Here is an 18039-nt window from a genome sequence, read left to right on the forward strand (position 1 = left end):
GGGCACTGACAGCCACGGGCAGACCCACAAACATTGCCCTGTGCTCTTGTTGCTTCCTGTCTGCCCCATGTTTCGGGACAAGGCTGAGGGCCCCACAGAGCCCCCTTTCATCCTCCACCTGGATTCTCTACTGAACACCAGGATTCCTCCCTATCTTGCACACAGCCCGGTCCCCGTTGCCTCACCTCTTCCCCTGCATCCTCATTCAGAGCACTGCTGGGATTGCTGACCCCCCTCCAGGTACCCAGACCGACCCTCCCGGGGCCACCTCTGGCACTCACCCTGGCAAGGGATGGTGGTGCCGGAGCGGCAGCGGTGCGGGGCAGGCGGTGGCGAGGGACACGGTGGTGGCGCTGGCAGTAGTGGATCCCGCAGCTCCTGCCTCCCGCTGGGCACCGCCTGCAGCCGCTTTTATGGTGCGGCGGGGTGGGCCGACCCGAGGGGGCCCCCCGCCCCCCGCCCTGGTCTGGAGCCCAGCCCTGCTCCCTGCCCACCCCCGGCCCTACTCTGCCTCACCGCACACGGGGGCGAACCCGTTCCTGTCCCAAAGCCAGTCCTGTCCCCAGCCGGGAGGATCTGAGCTGTCCCGGGCAGTCCCTGCCCGCCGTGAGGCTGCGCCTCCCCCGAGTCCAGATTCCCTCGGTCAGGGATGCTCCCCTCGCGGGGCTGAACCGCAGCCAGGCACAGCACGGGATGACGAGCGGCTGTGCCGGGGACACTCCCTGCAGCTTCCCACCAACGCACTGGTTCGAGTGGGTGCACGGGCACAGGAGGTGCTGCAGTGGGGCCGGGACTTGGGGACACAGGGACCACGGCAGGGTATGGGATGGTACCGAGAGCCGGAGCGCGGCTCTCCCAGGGCTTGGGGCATCACCTGTGCCATCCATAAAGCAGGCTGGCTGTGAAGGTCCTGAGGCTCAGCCCCGCTCCGTGAGACGTGGGGACCGGTGATGCCCCCCCCCACCCCGCCCGACTTGCCCCGGGAGCAACCTCCGGCTTGGGGGGCCGCCAGTCCCCGGGGCACCCCGCTGCCCACACGCCCGCCGTGGGATGGGGATAAACAGGAAACCCAGTGCCCCGGCCGTGCCCAGGGACCGGCCAGGAATGTGCCGGTGGCCACCGGACTGTTTGTTTGGAGTCAAAGCAGCCGGATCCTGCCGGGAGGAGCCAGGATCAACACGGCCGGGAATAGCCCGTGAGCTCATCGCCACGTCTCGCAAGGAGCCCCAGCACCTCTGGGTGTGCAGGGATGCACGACTCTGGGTCCCCCTCGCAGGGCACTCTCATCCCAGCCTCTGCCTTGGCCGGGATCGGGGCAATGCCCTGAAGCTGCGATGTGAATCGCTGGCCAGCCCCAGAATGGAGGCCACGGAAAGCCCTGGGGAAGGGCAGGGTCGGGGCCAGCAGTGGAGCCCGTGACTCATTCGTCTCGACGTTTTGGAGATCAATTGCTTAAGTGTGAAGCCAGGAGCCTCCCCCGAGCTCCTCCCCCGGCAGATGCTGGCAGGGATGCGGGCAGGCGGGCGCTGGGTCCCGCTCCCAGCTCTGCCTCTGCTCCGGGGACAGCAAGAACAGAGAGGTGCGGAAAAGGGCAGGGCTCTGCCTCTGCTCCGGGGACAGCAAGAACAGAGAGCTGCGGGGGCTGGTGGGCTCTGCCCCTCTGGGACCTGCCAGCTCTTCTCGCAGCTCTACGGGCACTGTGTCCTGCCGCTCGTGTGACCGTGCTGGGCTGGAGGTGTCCCCTTTGCCCTGAGGTGTCAGCCAATGCCCCTCGTCTCCCTGGGGGTTCACAGGGTGCCAGCACCTGCAATCCCGGGCAGCCAGCAGCGGCAGCACCTAAAAATACACGGCCGGCAGCAGGGCAGCCCCTGCGCGGGAAGCTGTGGGCGGCGGGCGGGCGTGCGGGGCTATTCTCAGCGGGCTGCGGGACTATTCCTGGCCGGTCAATATTGATTCAGCCAGCTCAGGTGCAGCAGCTCACCCTGGCAGCACCGTATTTAGGGCCCGGCAGGAGGCGAGGCGGGCGGCTGAATCGGGAGCATTGTCCGGCGGAGGAAGAGGGCAGGGAGAGGATGTGAGCTCTGTAATCTGCAGCCAGCGGCTCCCGGCTGCAGCCCGGGCGAGGGGCACACCCGGGCCTGCTGCGGCTGAGGAGCGGCCAGCACGGAACATCTGCCCTGGGGACGCGGGGACGGGGCCAGGACACGTGCAGCGGCTTCCGTCGGGAATCGGAGCATGTGTGAGGCACGAGGGGCGGCTGCAGCCCCGGCTCCTGCGGTTTCTGAGCCGCTGGGCACGTGTCTGCTGGACACACAGCCACCAACAGCCGCGGACTGGGGACAGCTGGGGACTCCAGGCACCAAAGCAGCATCCAGGCAGCTCCCTGCTTGTTCTAAGGACTTAGGATGGTCTGGACCTGCCCAGAGCTGGGGAACTCGGTACAAACAGTCCTGCACGCACCTGAGTCTGCACCAATGAGCAGAGGAGAGGGTGAGGGGCTGTTTGTCCCTGTTCACTACTCTGAAATGTGCCTGTGCTCTCTGGCAGCTCCCCAAGGCTGCATTACCAGCAAGTGTGGGTAGTGCAGTAGGAGCTGCATGAGTTGCTCAAAAAACACAGTGAGAGTGCTCATGACAGAGCCCAGGCCAAGGTTTATTTCCATGGGCACAGGCAGGGGCTGAGTGAGGCTTGCCATGGTCATGCAGCCACTGGGGCAAGGCTGGGTTGTGTCAGGCTGGGAGCAGCTATCTGCTCAAGGTGACAGCAGCAGCTGGGAGCACAGGGGACCCTGCCAGCCTACATCCAGCTCTCAGGAGATGCTGCTGCCCTGAGGTGCTGGGGAAGCAAGCTGTGGATGGGCAGGGCTCTGCATGGCACCAGTAGGGCATGCTGCTGTCACAACCCTGTGTTGGTGAAGTCAGTTTCACCAATTTCATCAGAGGTGCCTGAAATCCTTGATAGCCACCTGGGCAGCATTGCGTCCTGCTGCTCCCATCACTCCTCCTCCTGCAAGAGAGGAGAAATGGGGAATGCTGCTGCACCTCTTCCACATGGCACTTTCTTCCTTCTGCAGGCCTCCATGAGGGTCCTGCTGCCAGCTCTGCTCACCAGGGTGGGCTCCACTTCCACACAGGTACAGGCCAGGAATTGGGGACCGGTAGCCAGAGTAGGATGGTACTGGCCGGGCAAAGTACAGCTGGTCCAGAGACATCCCTCCATGGAAGATGTTCTGCCAACAGAGCTCTGTGTGAGCTAGCTGTGCCTGGCCCAGGCCCGTGTGCCCACTAGCACTGGCACCAGAGCGATGCTCAGAGCTGACACTCATGGTACCCACTCCACCGGGCAGCCCAAAGATCCTCTCCAGGTCTGGTGGCGTCAGGATGTCCCTGCCAATGACAGATGCCTTGAACCCTGGGGCATAGTCTTCGATGCAGTCAAACACTAGAGAAAGATGAAGGGACTCCTGCTGGGCAGCCCGGGGGATGTGGCAGCAAACTCCTGTGCAGCCCAGGGCAGCTCTGCCCGTGGGTGTTACTGGCTCTGTGTGTGCATCACGTACCTGTGTCTGCGTACGCATTTCTGGCCTGCTCGTCCCAGCACCGCCCGCCCGCCAGCACGGACGGGGTGTACTGTGTGAACAGGGACACGACGTGGCAGCCTGGAGGGGCCAGCCCCGGGTCCAGCACTGAGGGAATGCAGAGCTCGATCATGGGCCTGGGGGAGCAGTAGACCAGCTGGGCAGGCAGAGAGGCACCCAGCCACTCCACACCTCTGTAGGGGGCTGAGTGAATGTGTATCTGGGGGCCTGAGTTAACTTATGTATTGTAAGTATATGTATGTCAGTTGAAGATCTCTCTATTGTATTAGTGACCCCGCCCTGGTTCTGGTTATTGTAAATGGGCTGCAGCTGTGATGTCCTTGATTGGGCAGCAGCTGTAGCCCATGGAAAGAACCGAGATAAAAGGGGGCGGGGTGGTCAGGGAGAGCCTGGGAGAGGAGCCCTGACCGAGAAGCAGCAACACCACTGCTGGGAAGATCTGACATGAGAAAACCATCGAGAGAAGGTACGAGGCTCAGGAAATATAATTATGCAACAATATGAATGCAACATCTGGTGAGCCAGAGAGCTGGGACTAGACAGCTGCGAGCTGTGGCAGCCTGAGAGCTGGAACAAGCTGTAGCAGCCAGAGAGCTGGGACTAGACAGCTGCGAGCTGTGGCAGCCTGAGAGCTGGAACAGAAGATAGGACAGCTGAGAGCTGGCAGCCTGAGAGCTGGGACAGAAGAAAAGACAGCTGCGAGCTGTGGCAGCCTGGGAGCTGGGACAGATATACATATTGTAATTGTAAAGTAAGTAAAAGTAAAGGGGGAAATGTAGGGGGCTGAGTGAATGTGTATCTGGGGGCCTGAGTTAACTTATGTATTGTAAGTATGGCAGTTAAAGATCTCTCTATTGTATTAGTGACCCCGCCCTGGTTCTAGTTATTGTAAATGGGCTGCAGCTGTGATGTCCTTGATTGGGCAGCAGCTGTAGCCCATGCAGGTAACTGAGATAAAAGGGGGCGGGGTGGTCAGGGAGAGCCTGGGAGAGGAGCCCTGACCAAGAAGCAACAACACCACTGCTGTGAAGATCTGCCATGAGAAGACCATCGAGAGAAGGTATGGGACTCAGGAAATATAATTATGCAACAATATGAATGCAACAGCTAGAAGTAAAAAAGAAAAAAAAGAGAAAAAAAAGAGAAAAAAAAAAAAAAGAGAAAAAAAAGAAGAAAAAAGAAAAAGAAAAAGAAAAAAAAAGGAAAAAAAAAAAAAAAAAAAAGAAAAAAAAAGAAAAAGAAAAAAAAAGGGAGGATATGTATATATTCTATGTATGTATTAAAGACAGCTGCGAGCTGTGGCAGCCTGAGAGCTGGGACAGAAGATAGGACAGCTGCGAGCTGTGGCAGCCTGAGAGCTGGGACAGATATGTATATTGTAACTGTAATATTGGTAAAAGTAAAGGGGGAAATGTGGGGGCCTGAGCTAACTTATGTATTGTAAGTATATGTATGTCAGTTGAAGATCTCTCTATTGTATTAGTGACCCCGCCCTGGTTCTGGTTATTGTAAATGGGCTGCAGCTGTGATGTCCTTGATTGGGCAGCAGCTGTAGCCCATGGAAAGAACCGAGATAAAAGGGGGCGGGGTGGTCAGGGAGAGCCTGGGAGAGGAGCCCTGACCGAGAAGCAGCAACACCACTGCTGGGAAGATCTGACATGAGAAAACCATCGAGAGAAGGTACGAGGCTCAGGAAATATAATTATGCAACAATATGAATACAACATTCTGGTGACCCCGACATGATTTGAACACGCAGCCAAGGAAAGAAGGTATGGGACTCAGGAAATATAATTGTACAGCAATGTGAATACAACACACCTCCCTCCCCAGCATCCACAGCCATGGCTGTCCTGGCCCTTCCCAGTGCACCAAGGTGTGCCAGCACAGGCTCCTACCTGCTGGAGGGGTGCCCCTGGGCAGCCTCAGTGAATGCCTGGTGCAGGAGCTGGGTGCCCTCGCAGTTGAGGTGTATGGAGCACTGGTGGTGGGGCAGGGCCTGGCCATCGTGGGCATTGGGGGCAGCCAGGAAGCTGGGCAGTCGATCCACCGCCACTGGGCATGGGATGGGGAGATGAAGTGGGGTGCAGCCTCTTGCTGAGCCTGGCACCAGTGTTCCTCCAGCAGGGATGGCAGCTGAAGCGTCCCTGCTGGTACCTACCATTGATCTTGGTGACAGGGGAGCGTGTGTCAAGCTGCCGGATCCGCTGGACAAAATCCTTGGGCAGCTGCTCCTAGGGTGGGATACACCATGCAGAGGCTGGCTGTGACAGGCAGTGGGAATGGGCTATTCCAACAGGCCAAGCCCCCCCCAGCCCCACGCACTCCATACCTGAGGAATGAGTTCCAGAAAGGTGATTTGGGGGGAGGCATTGGACAGCACCAGTTTGCTCCTCACCTCTGTCCCATCCTGCAGCACGACACCCCGCGCCTCCCCGGCCCTGCCCAGCAGCACGTGGCACACTGCCTGGGCACGGGTAGGGGACAGGACTTTACCAAGAGCATCCCTGCTGCCTGAGGGGATGGCCAAGCAGCTCCCCTCTCCCAGACACCCCGTACCTTGTCAGCAAAGATGTGGGCTCCCCGGGCAGTGGCTGCCTGGGCGATGGCGTGGGACAGGGCTCCCATCCCGCCTGCCACATAGCCCCAGGCCCCGCGCCGTCCCTCCAGCTCACCCATGACATGGTGCAACAGCACATACCTGAGGTAGTAGGACCTTGGATTAGCTGCTGGCTGAGGGGATGGATCTGTCCCCTGCGTGGGTAGTGAGGATGGTGCCACAGCCCCCACAGTCCCCCCATGGGACCATGCCACCTCATGGGATGTAAAGTCAGTTACAGGGAGGATGCACCAGCCAGGACTCAGCCCAGCCTGGGGACAGAGGTGCCCAAACAGTGAAGGGATAGGTGGGGGCCACTCGGGAGAGCCACTGGCAGGGCTGGGGGCAGCCCCTTGCCCAGCACCAAGCCCTGAGGCACCCTGGCAAAGTTGAGCAGGCAGTGGGAGGGAGAGGCAGGGGGCAGGGCACAGGGTACTGGTGCAGCAGAGCCAAGCACAGAGCACGGCAAGGGCGGACAGTGCAGGCATGAGCCCCGGGGGGAAGGATCCCTCACCCACTGCCAGGGGTGTGTGGGCTGGCCATGGCTCCAATCACAGCATCAGTAGCCAGAGTTGCCTTCAGGGGTTCTGACTCAAACCAGTGATCCAGAATCTGGCTCAGGAGAAAGAGAGCATGCCAGGCTTGGGGTGGGGAGCTGCTGCAGCATCCTGGCAGGCAGGAGAGGCAGAGGGTGTTTCCACACCAGCACTGCCAGCACGCACCTTGGAGATGGGAGCTGTGAGCACCTCGTAATAGTGGGGCAGCTGCCGCCCCAGTGCCAGCCCTGGGGGTGGAGAGGTGGTGTGAGACCTGCATGGCTGTGCCAGGGCTGGATACTGGTGCCCAGCTGGCTTTGGAGGTCACTCAGCGGGACCAAGGTGAGCAAGCCTACCAGAGCCTGCCAGCCCACACTGGGCTCCTGAGGAGGCTCTGCACTGCCCATCCCAGGTGCTGGCAAACACCCCTTGCTGCCGAGGTCCCTGACATCCCAGATGTACCTGCCTGCAGCAAGGGCTTCAGGGTTTGCAGGTTCCTGAGCTGCTGGGGCAGGGAACCCTTTCCCAGGGCAGCTGTATCCACTGGAGGGGCATCCAGCAGTGGGTCAAGGGCCAACACCATGCGCCCCATGAACGCCTCATACTCAGGATAGGCCTGGAAGGGGACAGAGGGTGGACAGCAAGGGCTGCACCATTGTGGGTGCAATGGATACCCCACCCAGGAGCATCCCTGCCACTCCAGGGGCAGGGCAGCCCCTCGTGGGTTTTGCTGTGCCAGGGGCACGCCTCTGCTGGTACCTGGGCATCCTTCTGGGAGAACTGAGCAATCTGCTGCTGAGTCTGGGCCATGTCATGTCCCAGCAGAAGGGAGCGAGGAGGGCTCCTGTCCTCCAGCAGTGGGGTGAAGGAGTAGGGGTCCCGTGGGAGCACCCTCAGACCGTGCCGCTGCAAGACAGGGATGTCCCCACTGCAGGAGCCACCCTGCAGGGTCAGCCTGGCAGCGGGGTTCCCCTTGCTTGCACGCTGGGAGTTGCCAGCAGCCCAGCAAAGGGTGGGTGCCAGTACCTGCAGCTCCAGATCAGCATAGATTTGTGGTCGCAGCAGGCTGAGCAGATACGATGCCCGGGAGAACTTGAACCCTGGAACATGTGGGGTGGTGGGGAATGTCCACCAGCAGGGCTGGCCAGGGGGACAAGGGGCACGCAGGGCAGGGGTACCTGGCACGATCTCCTCAGTGACGGCGGCGCCGCCCAGCACGTGGCGCCTCTCCAGCACAGCCGTGCGCAGCCCTGCCCGCTGCAGGTAGGCAGCCTGTGGGGAGCACGGGGCACGCTGCCATCCCTCCAGCCGGGATTGCCACTGCCAACAGGAGGCCCCTCCTGCACATAGTGCCCCCCTCACTAGGGAGGGCCTGTGGGAGCCCCAGCCCCATGGACACCAAAGCCCTCCCTTGCTCTCAGCGCAGACCCTTCCCAGTCCCTGCTGTCCCTGAGGATGGAGGAGAAGCAGCACGCCACTCTAGGTACTCACTGCCACCAGCCCGTTGTGTCCTGCAAGAAGAGAGGGAGATGAGCAGAGCCCAGTGTTGGTGATGGGCCTGCAGCACAGGGCACCCTGGGGCATGGGGCTGTCACAGCCACCCCAATAACAGGCTCTAGACACAGGGATACAGGTGACAAGGAGAATCCTCCCCCAGCCCTACACCCCTGGCCCTAATGGTGCAGCAGAGGGGGACAGAATCACTCAAGGCAGATGTTCCTACAGTGCTCTGATGCTGGGGGGCTGCAATTTGTGCCAGACCCCTGTGTGGTCCCAGGCATGAGGAGCAGTCTGGGGGTTTGCAATACGTCCAGCACCACTGCGGTCCCCACCGAGCTGCTCCTTTGCTATCTGCCCTGGGGGCTGGGCAGATGTGGGTCCCCGCCCGCAGCCCGGCTCTCGCTCCCTGGCTCTGTTACCTGCCCCGATCACCACCGCGTCGTACTCCTGCTGCAGCTGGGCCGCGGCCCCGGCATGGGCCAGACGCGCTCCCGGCGGCCGCAGGGACAGACGCCAGCCCTGCGGCCAGCGGGACGGGCAGCGCGGACCGAGCGCTCCCCGGAGCGCGCAGCGCCCGGCCATGGCCGCTCTGTCCGGCTTTGCTCTGTCCGCCTGGACTTTGCTTCCACGGCGGAACTTTTCCCAGGGCTTCCGGGCACGGGGAGGGACGGGGGGCCAGGCGGGGAACGCCTTGAGGAGGCGGGGAGGCTGCTCAGGACAGGGGCTCCCGCCGCTGCTGCTGCCCCAGCGAGGGGCGGACCCGGCACAGCTCAGCTGAGGGCTTGCAGCGGGGCCGGAGACGAGCCCAGGGCTGAGAAGGGGCCACATCCTGCCTGGGGCTCCGCAGGTGCTAGGGGGTCCCCAGGCTGTGCTCCAGGACGGTGCTGAGCAGGCAGGCGGGGGCCTGAGAGCCCCCTGCCCCAGCTCCTGTGGTGCTCCAGGGATGAGCCAGAGGCACATGGCTGGGATGATGGGCCAAGCATGGCAGGACAGAAGGAGTTTGGCCCCCCCACAGCCCTGAAAGCAGCAGAAGGGGCAGTTTGGGAATGAGCATGGCTTTGAATCCAGAACTGTTGCTCAGCAGGGCGAATTCCAGCTCAGCAGGATGGGGCAAAGGCCCTGTCATGGTCCAGTGCTGCCTGAATTGCTGTCCCCAGCTCCAGCGAGTGGCATGGGAGCAAAAAGGGACAGTGGCTACGTGAGTCCCTTGGGGCTGGCCCCATTCCCAGCTGTACTTGAGGTTTGGAGTGCACTGAGCCCAGACGTGCCTGGGAAACACATAAGCTGCCTCGGGATTTACTCGCTGTTCCCAGCTAAGCTCAGAGCTGTGGCTAACTGGTGCCTGGGTGTGGGAAAGGGAGTGCAGGATGGGCTGCACCTCCCCAGAGCCTGCCAAACCTCTGAGGGCCCTGCACCCCGCATTTGGGAGTGAGGGGGAAGGGGAATGCACCCTAGACCATTGCTTCACTCAGGTTTGGCTACACTATCTTGATCTCTGGCCAAAGCCTGGCAGCAATGCCAAGCTAACATTTTAAATCCTGCTCTGGAAATGCCCTTTTCAGCAAGACAGTGATTTGCCAGCAACCTCTCGGCCCCACTCTCTGTCCCCAGAAGCTGCTGGGTGGCAGTCATAAGCATGGGGAGCAGGAAAAGGGACAGTGTCAGCCCTGGCCAGGCTGAAGGATGGGAAGCTTGCCTGTCCCTGCCTACAGGCACAATCCACAGCATGGCACACAGACGCTGAGAAAGCAACCCAGGCTCTGGGAGCACCCACACACCCACTTTAATCCCGGCCCCAAGGCGGCTGGAGGCAGCTCAGAGCAGAGGGATGCGGGATGGCTCCCAGAGGCGCCGGGCCAAGTCGTAGGCCTGCTGCACCACCAGCTCGGAGGGGATGATGCCCAGGTGCAAGGTCAGCAGCTCATAGCACTTCACCACCTCTGCCTGGTGGTTCTTGCTGTAATAACGCAGCAACTTCCTGCGGAGGAGAAGACAGGGGCTTGGCAGGTACAGTGCACACAGGCAACCCCTGCCAACGACCTTCCCTCTGTAAAGCACTTTGCAAGGACACATCCCCACGGACTCTGCCACCAAAGCCCACCAAAACCATGGCACCAGGCTGGGAGATGGGCTGGTGCAACTCCGCTGGCATCCTGGCATCACCCCCAGGGACCTGTGTGCCATCACAGCTTTGAGCACTGGTGCCAAACCACAGGGCTGGCAACTGCTCACCTGTAGTAGTCCCCTGCAAGCATCCCAATAGGAGCAGAATCATCAGACAGGACTGGTACCTCCATCACCTCCAGCTTGTAGCCCTGGGGAGAAATGACAGCAGAGGGCAGGAGCTGGGATGGGACCACTGAGCAGAGCTGGCTAGGCCTGCATCCCTGCTCCCTGCCCCAGAGAAAGAGAGCTCAGCCCCTTCCTGGCCCCACATACCATCTCATTCTCAAACCAGAGGAAGTAGGAGCAGCAGTAGTCACCATCCTGCAGCATCAGTGTTGTATAGCCCTTCTGCAGGTATCGCCGGGCCAGCGTGATCAGGGACCACACCTGGGGGACAAGGGACACCTGAAGCCTGAGCAGAAACCCCTCCAATTTCCACCCTCTTCTGCGGTTCCCATCCCACACCTACCCCATGAACAGTACCTTTTTCTTGATGAAGGTGGCCAGGGGACCCTTGCCCAGCTCTGAGCTGGACTTCTCTGTCACACTGAGTGATGGTGCCATCATTTGTCCAGCTGTGCGGTCCACATAGATGAAGTGCACCAGGCCAGGGAAGTCCTCCAGGTACGTGGGATAGGTTAAGGGTGTCCAACAACTTTGGTGCCCTTCTAGGACAGCCCCTGAGCCTCGGGAAACCACCTTTGCCCACTACATTCCTCCCCTTAATCCTGGTGCTGGGAGACAGGGTCCCACTCCCACGTCTGCTACCCCCTCAGGGACACCCCGGTGGCAGGCTGGCTCCCCAGCTGCAGGGATGGGTATGACACCATGGTGATATTGCGCCTGCTCTTCACCAGCAGGAAGTCCCGCCAGTCCAGCAGCTTCTCCCTGCCGAGAAGAGGCACGGTGAGAGGCCAGGACCCACAAGCCCCAGCAGAGCTGGGTGTGGGGCAGCCCCCTGGCGATGCTGACCGTCCCCCTGCACTCACCTCATCAGTTTCTGAGCACGGTCCCGCAGCCCTTGGGACAGGCTGTGGCCAGCAGAGGTCAGGAAGAGCTGGCGGTACACGGAGCAGAGCTGCCGCTTCACGTTGGCCACTGACTGCAGCAGCCTGGGGAGACAGACAGAGCCGAGCTTGGACACTGGGTCCCCAGCACTGCAGGGACAGCTGTGCTCGTCCCCAGGATGGGACAGGTCCCTGCCTGTCCCAGAGACTTTCCCTGGCTTCCTGCTACTCACTCTAGGGAGCTCCCAGGCTCACTCCGTGAAAATATCTTGTTCTTAAAGTCCAACCAGGTGTTCTGCAACTAGAAAGAGACAGGATGGTGTCAGGCTGTGGAGAAAACAGGACAGGGTCCTCATGTCCTCACGCCCACCTGGATGTCCTGTCCACTCAGCTTTTTCACAAATTTGTCCATGCGCTGCCGCAGCTCGGCGAGGAATGGGTAGGAGCGTACGACTCCCACCTCTGGTCCCTCTTCCAGCTTCCTCTCCAGCACCAAGAAACCATCCAGCAGTTGGTACAAGCTGATGGCCACCTGGGTCATGGGGCCCTGCCAGGGAAAGGAGAGGCGTGTCAGGCAGGACCCAGTCCCACCCAGCTCCCTCACCTCAGAGGCAGCTCACCTTGGTCAGCAGCACAAGGGAGATGCCTGGCCAGAGCGGGAGGCAGTGCATGGTGTGTGGCAGCAAGGGGCAGTAACCTTCCCGCAGGCTGGCATCCAGAAAGATCCTTCTGGGGTTTGAAGCTTCAGGGACCAGAGGCCCCAAGGTCTGCAGCAAGTCCTCTGCCATCTGGGAAGACAGGGGAGATACTGAGTCCCCTGTGGGGATGAGGGAGCTCGCACAGAGAATGCTCTGTAGGGATGCAGCATTGCCTTGAAAGCTGCAACCAGGCGAGACAGAATCAAAAGAGCTGGAGGGGCCATGTAGCAAAAGATCAGCAGTGAGGAAAGTGCCCAGGGACCCCAAAGGAGCAGCAGAGAAGAAGAAGACTGTTGCAAAGACAAAGGTTCCAAATGCCTTAAACCGGGGCCAGTGTTTGCTTGCAGTGTGCGAGGTGTTGCAGCATCCATCAGGGAAGCAGCCCAGAAAGCCCAGCGGCAGCAGAGGGAGACACTGGACTGCTCTGAGGCAGCCCCGCTCCCTCTCTGCTGTGACAGCTCGTTGTAACAATGCCCAGAGAAGGAGATCAGAGCTGTCACAAATATGCACAACATGGGCGACACGGAGTACCCACAGCTGCAGCACAGCAAGAGAGAGTGATGAGGACCAGAAACTGCAAAAGGCACTAGGGCAGGTCTGTGACGTGTGGAGCTGGGAGGTGTTGCAGGACTCTGGGCTCACCTGGACGTCTGCAGCATCCACCTCCCCGATGCTCAGCATCTCAGCACCCTCTGACCAGCTCTCACTGCCTGCAGAGAACATGGCAGGGCACCCTTCCAGCCCCCACACCAAAGCCCTGGGCCTCTGCAGGGCTGGGGGTGTGGGGCACGGCTGCTGCCCAGCTGGGCACTCACCTGTACTGTGCCCGCCTGGCGAGGGCTCAGGTGTGTAGTACACCTCAGGCACAGAGAGATCATCTGTGTCCTGCCAGCAATAACAAATGGGTCAGCATACGGCGATACAGGCAGCCCTCCCAGCAATCCCACCCTGCAACTCCTAATCTGAAGGACTCACTTGGTCATCTGAGTCCTTCTCTGCAGCTCCATGGGAGCCAGGGCCACTCACAGGGATGCTCTCACTCCTCTTGGGTCCCTGAGGGAGAACATTCCCTGCTGTGGGCTTTCAAAAAGAGAGAAAACCCCCTCTAAGCCCCAGCTGTCAAGGCATCACCCCATGATGGGAGCATCCTGACTTGCTGCACCCCCAGGCCTGCTCTGAAGCACCTGTGGGCCAAGCTCCTCCTCAGCACTCTGGCTGGGGTACAGGTCCTGAACCAGGAGGATGAGGACGAGCAGGTCGGCAGGGCGGATGGAGCTGGCGTTGCGGCTGCAGGACAGAGAAGGGCAGGGTCAGCTGGGAGGACACACGGCTGCCCTGGGGAGGGAGCGTGGTGGGACCGGGCACACCTGGAGTAGAAGGCCAGCAGCTTGGTGTGTACCAGGAGGAAGGCATGGCCCACTTCATCCCCGCCACGCTCGGGGCTGGTGTTGATGTGCTGCACCACTTGTCGCTCCAGGAACTCGATGCACTGCTCACACAGCTGAGGATGGATCAGCCGCTCCACGGCCTGGGGTGCAGGAGGAGGGGAGGCTGCTGAGCTTCCTCAGCCCCAGCCTTGCAGTCCTAGGGGCAGGTCTGAGCTTCCACTGCTCCAGGGAGATGCCCTAAAGTCCCCAGCCTACTGCCTTTTCCCACATCCTGGGACTCCACACAGCCTCCCACCAAAAGTGGAACACCCCAAAAGTGAGGGACAGCGCAGATCACTGGTACCTCCACTGCAAAGCTCTGGTCCTCCTCCCGCAGGTGGCTGTAGGTCTCCAGCAGGCCCCGCAGCAGGCTCCACACGCGCTCCCGCTGCTCCGAATCAGCCGGCCGCAACCTGCAGCGTCACAGAGGGTAAACAGACAGCTGGCTGTCACCTCCCCGTGTGGGACTGACACACCAGAACCCAGCTCCCCGCGTGGGACTGACACACCAAAACCCAGCTGCAGCCCAGCAGGCAGGGGGTCCTGCTGCAAGGAGGGGGTCCCAGCTGGAGACCCCACTCCCAGCCCCCGGTGCTGCATGAGGGCAGCCCAGGGCAGCCCCCCCCAGCAGCCCGACATGCCAGCCTGTGCCGGGGGCTGTGCCTGCTCACTCCTTGCGGATGAGGTGCGAGTCGAGCGTGACGAGGCCACAGTGAGCCTCCACCAAGCGCCGCAGCACGAAGAGCGTCCGGCGCAGGTCGTCCTCGCTCTGCGTCCCGTCGCCGTTCACTGCGATGTACAGGCAGTCCCCGAACTGCAAACGGCAGCGGGGTCAAGCGGGGTCAAGCGGTCCCTGGTCCCCGGTGCCGCTCAGGGGTCCCGGTGCCGGTCCTACCATGTGCAGGACGTGGAGGTGCCGCCCGCCCTCGGTGGCGAAGCAGGTATAGGTGTCGGAGAGCTTCTCCAGCAGCGCGGCGCAGGAAATGATCAGGGGGGCGAAGAGGGTGTTGAGGCTGTCCTCCAGCGCCGGGCCCTGCGCCACACTCTCCCGGTCAGCGCCCACGCGCGACCGCGCACCCCGCGCCCCCTTCCCGCACCCGCGCCGCCCCGTCCCGCCCCACCTGCCCGGCGTGGGACGACCGCAGCCGGCGGAGGAAGGCGGCATCGGCCCAGTAGAAGAGCAGCTCGGCCGCGGTGCTGGCGATCAGGACGCAGCGCATGGCCCGCGGCCGGGGGGAACACCGGCACCGGGACACCGGGACAGGGCGGCTCCACCGGGACACCGGCACCGGGCGGCTCCACCCGTCCCCGCCGCTTCCTGCTCCGCCGCGCGTGACCGCCGCGCCCACGCGCGCAGCGCCCCCGGCGGCCCGGAGCGGCACCGCACCGTGTGACAGTGGCACCGCACCGTGTGACAGTGGCACCGCACCGTGTGACAGCGGCACCGTGTGACAGCGGCACCGTGTGACCTCAGCACCGCACCGTGTGACCCCGCACCGTGTGACAGCGGCACCGCACCGTGTGACCCCGGCACCGTGTGACCCCGGCACCGCACCGTGAGACAGCGGCACCGCACCGTGTGACCCCAGCACCGCACCTGTCACAGCGGCACCGTGTGACAGCGGCGCCTCACCGTGCGACCGCGGCGCTGCACCCTGTGACAGCAGCACCGGTCCCGCCCGCCCGGCCCGGCCCGGCCCGGTCCGCGGCGGACAGAAGACGCCGGCGCGGTTGAGAGCCCAACTTTATTACACCTCCGGTAGCGCCTGGGCGCGTCGCAGCTGCTCCTGCCCGCGACACCGCCACTCTCCCGGGCAGGACACGCTCTCGGCCCGCCGCTCCGGGATGTATAATTTAATTATCAACATTTCCCGCCGCAGAGCCCGAGCTCGCCCGCCCGGGGCGGCCCCCGGCGCTCCCTCCCCTCCCCTGCCCCGCCCCGCCCCGCCCCGCCCGGCGCATCCCGCGGCGGGCCAGGCCGGCTGGCGGCATCCCGGCGGCAGCAGAGGGAGCTGCTTCCATGCGCTTGCTGCACCGGAGCACTGCCCGCCGCCGGGGAGGGGGTCCGGCTGCTGCAGGGGTCGTCCCGAGGGGCAGCGGGACCAGGGGGGGTCGGGGAGGGTGTTCGTCCCGGGATATACCGGGGCTCAGCACCCCAACCTTCCCTGCAGCCAGTGGGCATCAGGGCCCGGCTGCTTCTCGCAGCTCACAGGACGGAGGATGGCAGGCCCTGCAAGTTGGCCGTCGCACTGCTCTGGCGGGATGGTGGCCAGGGCACGTGGAGCTCTGCGGTCACAGGGCAGGATGGTCCCAAGCGGGAGGACATCCTGGGGGTGAGGATGAGGGCACGGCGTGGAGCTGCCCAGCACGGCCCCACGGCGAGGCTGCGTGGGCTGCCGAGGAGGCAGCGTGACCTGGGCAGTGCACAGGGGCAGGAGCGGGGCTGGCGAGTCCCTGCTGGGCCCAGGCTATCGGTACCGACAGGCCAGCGCGTTCACATTCTTCACCACGTAGAAGCTCATAGTCAGCGGGGGGATGACCAGGGTGCGGCCGGCCCGCAGCGGGCGAGGCTTCAGCTCGGGGAGAGTCCCGTCATCCACCATGGCCAGCGGCTGCCCGTTGAGCTGGACCGACCTGAGGGACCAGGAGAGGGTCAGCGCAGTGGCACTGAGGGTGCGACAGTGGTGGCAGTCCCAGCCACCAGCATCAAACTTACTTGGAGTGCAGCCCATCCTTGCCATAGGGCTGCAGCAGGTACTGGTGGACAATCTTATCCCGCAGCGTCCCTGCCAGCTTGATTTTCTTCCGGGAGCGGTGCAGGTTGATGATGTAAAGGGTGATGGATCCTCGGACATAGTTGTGACTGCAAAGGGGAGAGTGGGAGGTGAGGGCTGCACTGCCATGTCCTCAGTGAGCATTGCCTCCAGGAAGGGGCTTGGGTGTCTCTGTAAGAACTGGCCTCGTGCAGGCATCCAGATTCACATCATATCCTGCTGCCCCTTCACGGGGAGATGCCACCTTCCCATCATGAAGTCTGGTTCTGAGGCGACACCTTTCGACCCCCCTCTTTAGCCAGCAGTGACACAGCACAAGAGAACGCTGCCACAGTGTCCAGAGGGGGGAGGGGGGGGGGCAAGAACAGAGTGTCAGTCCCAGGACGGCCCCAGCCCCCCCATCCCCCCAAACCTTGCAAGGAGGAGGCTGAGAACGGAGGGGAGCTCTGTGCGTCTGCCCCCGCCACCCCAGGCACCTGACAGACAGGTCCAGACACTGATCCTCTGTCCCTGCCTAATCGGGCAGCCCCAAACAAAGGCTATAAAGCACTTTGCACCTGTCAGTTACTAGACAAGGTTTCCTACCGAGCTGGAGGCATGTTGAAAGCATCTGGACTGTGTAAAGAAACAGTCTCTCCTCCTCCACAATAGCAACTTGTGTCCGCGGAGGAGGTGGCCGCCCCCCCGGCTCGCTGAGGTGCTTTCAAAGACCTTATCAGAGAAACAATAACCAGGCCAGGCTCCCCAGCAGCCCGGCCCGGGTAACCCGAGCGAGCGAGCGGGGCCCCTCGTGTGAAATCCACTCCCTTGATCTCCGCTGCCCGGCGGCACCGGCACCACCGGCCCCGTTCCCAGGCGCGGGCTCGCCACCATTTTCATCGGAGGCATGGCCATTCCCGCACTGCACTGTAACAGCGGCCAGAGCAGGACCCGAGCGAGCATCCTGGGAAGCCGACCTGCACCCAGCGTGTCCTTGCTGGCCCCCACCTCCTGTGGGTGCCGCTGATCCCACCCTGTGACCCTGAGCCCTCCTCGCTCCGCTCACTTGTGGTAGCTGGTGCAGTGCGCGTAGATGCGGAGCTTGTCGCGGATGACTCTGCCGGGCCGGGGCTTCCTCTGCAGGCCGGCCACGTGGATCGCCAGCACCTTGTGACCAATGAGGCGCTTGTAAAGCAGGGACAGCCAGTAGTCCTGGGGGGCAGAGGGGACAGTCAGCAGCACAACAGCCCCCCCTACTCACAGAGGGCGTGGGCAGGAAAGGCTGGCTCCCCTGCTTGCAGCCTGGCGAAATTTTGGCTGTTGGGGTGAAAATGTTGTGTGCCAGATGTCAGCCTTGGGATGAGCTCTTTTTGTGCACTCCAAGCCATAATGGCATGGATGTTTCCAGGAAAGAGATTCAGGGAGGAATTCACTGCCCGTGCTGAGAGACATGAGTACCCTCTAAAGGAGCTCAGATCGTGGCTGGGTTGCAGAGCATGGGAAGTAGCATGAGCGCCCTTGCACATACCCATGGACCAACACACAGCCGTGCTGTGGACCTGCACACCAGCTCCAGCTGATGCTCACAGGCTGGTGATGTCTCTGGAGCAGGCTCTTCCCCCACTCTCTACACAGAGCTGGAGCACATCAGAACTCTCCCCTGCTCTTTGTCTCTATTTGTGGCACACTGCCTTTTGGGACTGCTGAGGGTGCTCAGCTTCCCAGAGGTATTTCCCCCATTTTAAAGCCTCCTGT

The 18039-nt window shown here is 62.1% G+C and overlaps 3 protein-coding genes across 5 annotated transcripts in view; all 3 read right to left on the minus strand.

Annotated features, from left to right (window-relative positions):
- Window positions 1–2631: 2631 nt before the first annotated feature.
- PYROXD2 (pyridine nucleotide-disulphide oxidoreductase domain 2) lies at window positions 2632–8815 on the minus strand. The gene is made up of 16 exons (XM_063162893.1): window positions 8653–8815; window positions 8225–8244; window positions 7912–8005; window positions 7760–7833; window positions 7493–7639; window positions 7196–7349; window positions 6920–6981; window positions 6712–6809; window positions 6158–6299; window positions 5931–6065; window positions 5760–5832; window positions 5497–5653; window positions 3560–3714; window positions 3335–3441; window positions 3109–3229; window positions 2632–3006 (listed from the first exon to the last, which is right to left on the minus strand). Exons 1-16 carry the CDS (start codon window positions 8813–8815, stop codon window positions 2936–2938), a joined length of 1773 nt encoding a protein of 590 aa, XP_063018963.1. The 3' UTR covers window positions 2632–2935.
- Window positions 8816–9992: 1177 nt separating this feature from the next.
- On the minus strand, window positions 9993–14834 carry HPS1 (HPS1 biogenesis of lysosomal organelles complex 3 subunit 1). 3 transcript variants are annotated; one of them, XM_063163408.1, is made up of 18 exons: window positions 14653–14834; window positions 14427–14564; window positions 14203–14345; window positions 13836–13944; window positions 13472–13632; window positions 13289–13391; window positions 13080–13157; window positions 12920–12989; window positions 12747–12814; window positions 12027–12194; window positions 11777–11953; window positions 11640–11707; window positions 11389–11511; window positions 11222–11287; window positions 10883–11027; window positions 10673–10786; window positions 10466–10548; window positions 9993–10211 (listed from the first exon to the last, which is right to left on the minus strand). In XM_063163408.1, the coding sequence occupies exons 1-18, from the start codon at window positions 14749–14751 to the stop codon at window positions 10049–10051; spliced, it is 2076 nt and encodes a 691-aa protein (XP_063019478.1). In that variant the 5' UTR covers window positions 14752–14834; the 3' UTR covers window positions 9993–10048. The 3 variants fall into 3 exon arrangements, with proteins under 3 accessions (XP_063019478.1, XP_063019476.1, XP_063019477.1); XM_063163406.1 differs by having other exon boundaries at window positions 13080–13184; XM_063163407.1 differs by having other exon boundaries at window positions 10883–11022; window positions 11217–11287; window positions 13080–13184.
- A 713-nt stretch (window positions 14835–15547) lies between these two features.
- The window catches only part of HPSE2 (heparanase 2 (inactive)), a 104350-nt gene continuing 101858 nt past the window's right edge, over window positions 15548–18039 (minus strand). Inside the window, exons 10-12 of the mRNA XM_063163420.1 lie at window positions 17351–17496; window positions 16248–16394; window positions 15548–16165 (exon numbers count right to left, since the gene is read on the minus strand). Coding sequence (XP_063019490.1) covers window positions 16000–16165; window positions 16248–16394; window positions 17351–17496 — 459 coding nt within the window. The 3' untranslated portion in view covers window positions 15548–15999. The remainder of the gene's footprint in view (window positions 16166–16247; window positions 16395–17350; window positions 17497–18039) is intronic.

Source organism: Melospiza melodia, chromosome 9 (genome assembly GCF_035770615.1).
Source record: "Melospiza melodia melodia isolate bMelMel2 chromosome 9, bMelMel2.pri, whole genome shotgun sequence".
Taxonomy (NCBI): domain Eukaryota; kingdom Metazoa; phylum Chordata; class Aves; order Passeriformes; family Passerellidae; genus Melospiza; species Melospiza melodia.

What these genes read in the sequence shown, in the direction of transcription:
- HPS1 (XM_063163406.1), bottom strand. Translation starts at nt 14,751, where the DNA reads ATGCGCTGCGTCCTGATCGCCAGCACCGCGGCCGAGCTGCTCTTCTAC. An exon ending in ACCTCCACGTCCTGCACATG is followed by an intron (nt 14,346 to 14,426) that starts GTAGGACCGGCA and finishes TGCCGTTTGCAG; the next exon opens with TTCGGGGACTGCCTGTACAT. An exon ending in CCACCTTCATCAAGAAAAAG is followed by an intron (nt 10,787 to 10,882) that starts GTACTGTTCATG and finishes CTTGTCCCCCAG; the next exon opens with GTGTGGTCCCTGATCACGCT.
- PYROXD2 (XM_063162893.1), bottom strand. Translation starts at nt 8,815, where the DNA reads ATGGCCGGGCGCTGCGCGCTCCGGGGAGCGCTCGGTCCGCGCTGCCCG. An exon ending in CAGGGGCACCCCTCCAGCAG is followed by an intron (nt 3,715 to 5,496) that starts GTAGGAGCCTGT and finishes CTGCTCCCCCAG; the next exon opens with GCCCATGATCGAGCTCTGCA. An exon ending in TGGAAGTGGAGCCCACCCTG is followed by an intron (nt 3,007 to 3,108) that starts GTGAGCAGAGCT and finishes CCTCTCTTGCAG; the next exon opens with GAGGAGGAGTGATGGGAGCA.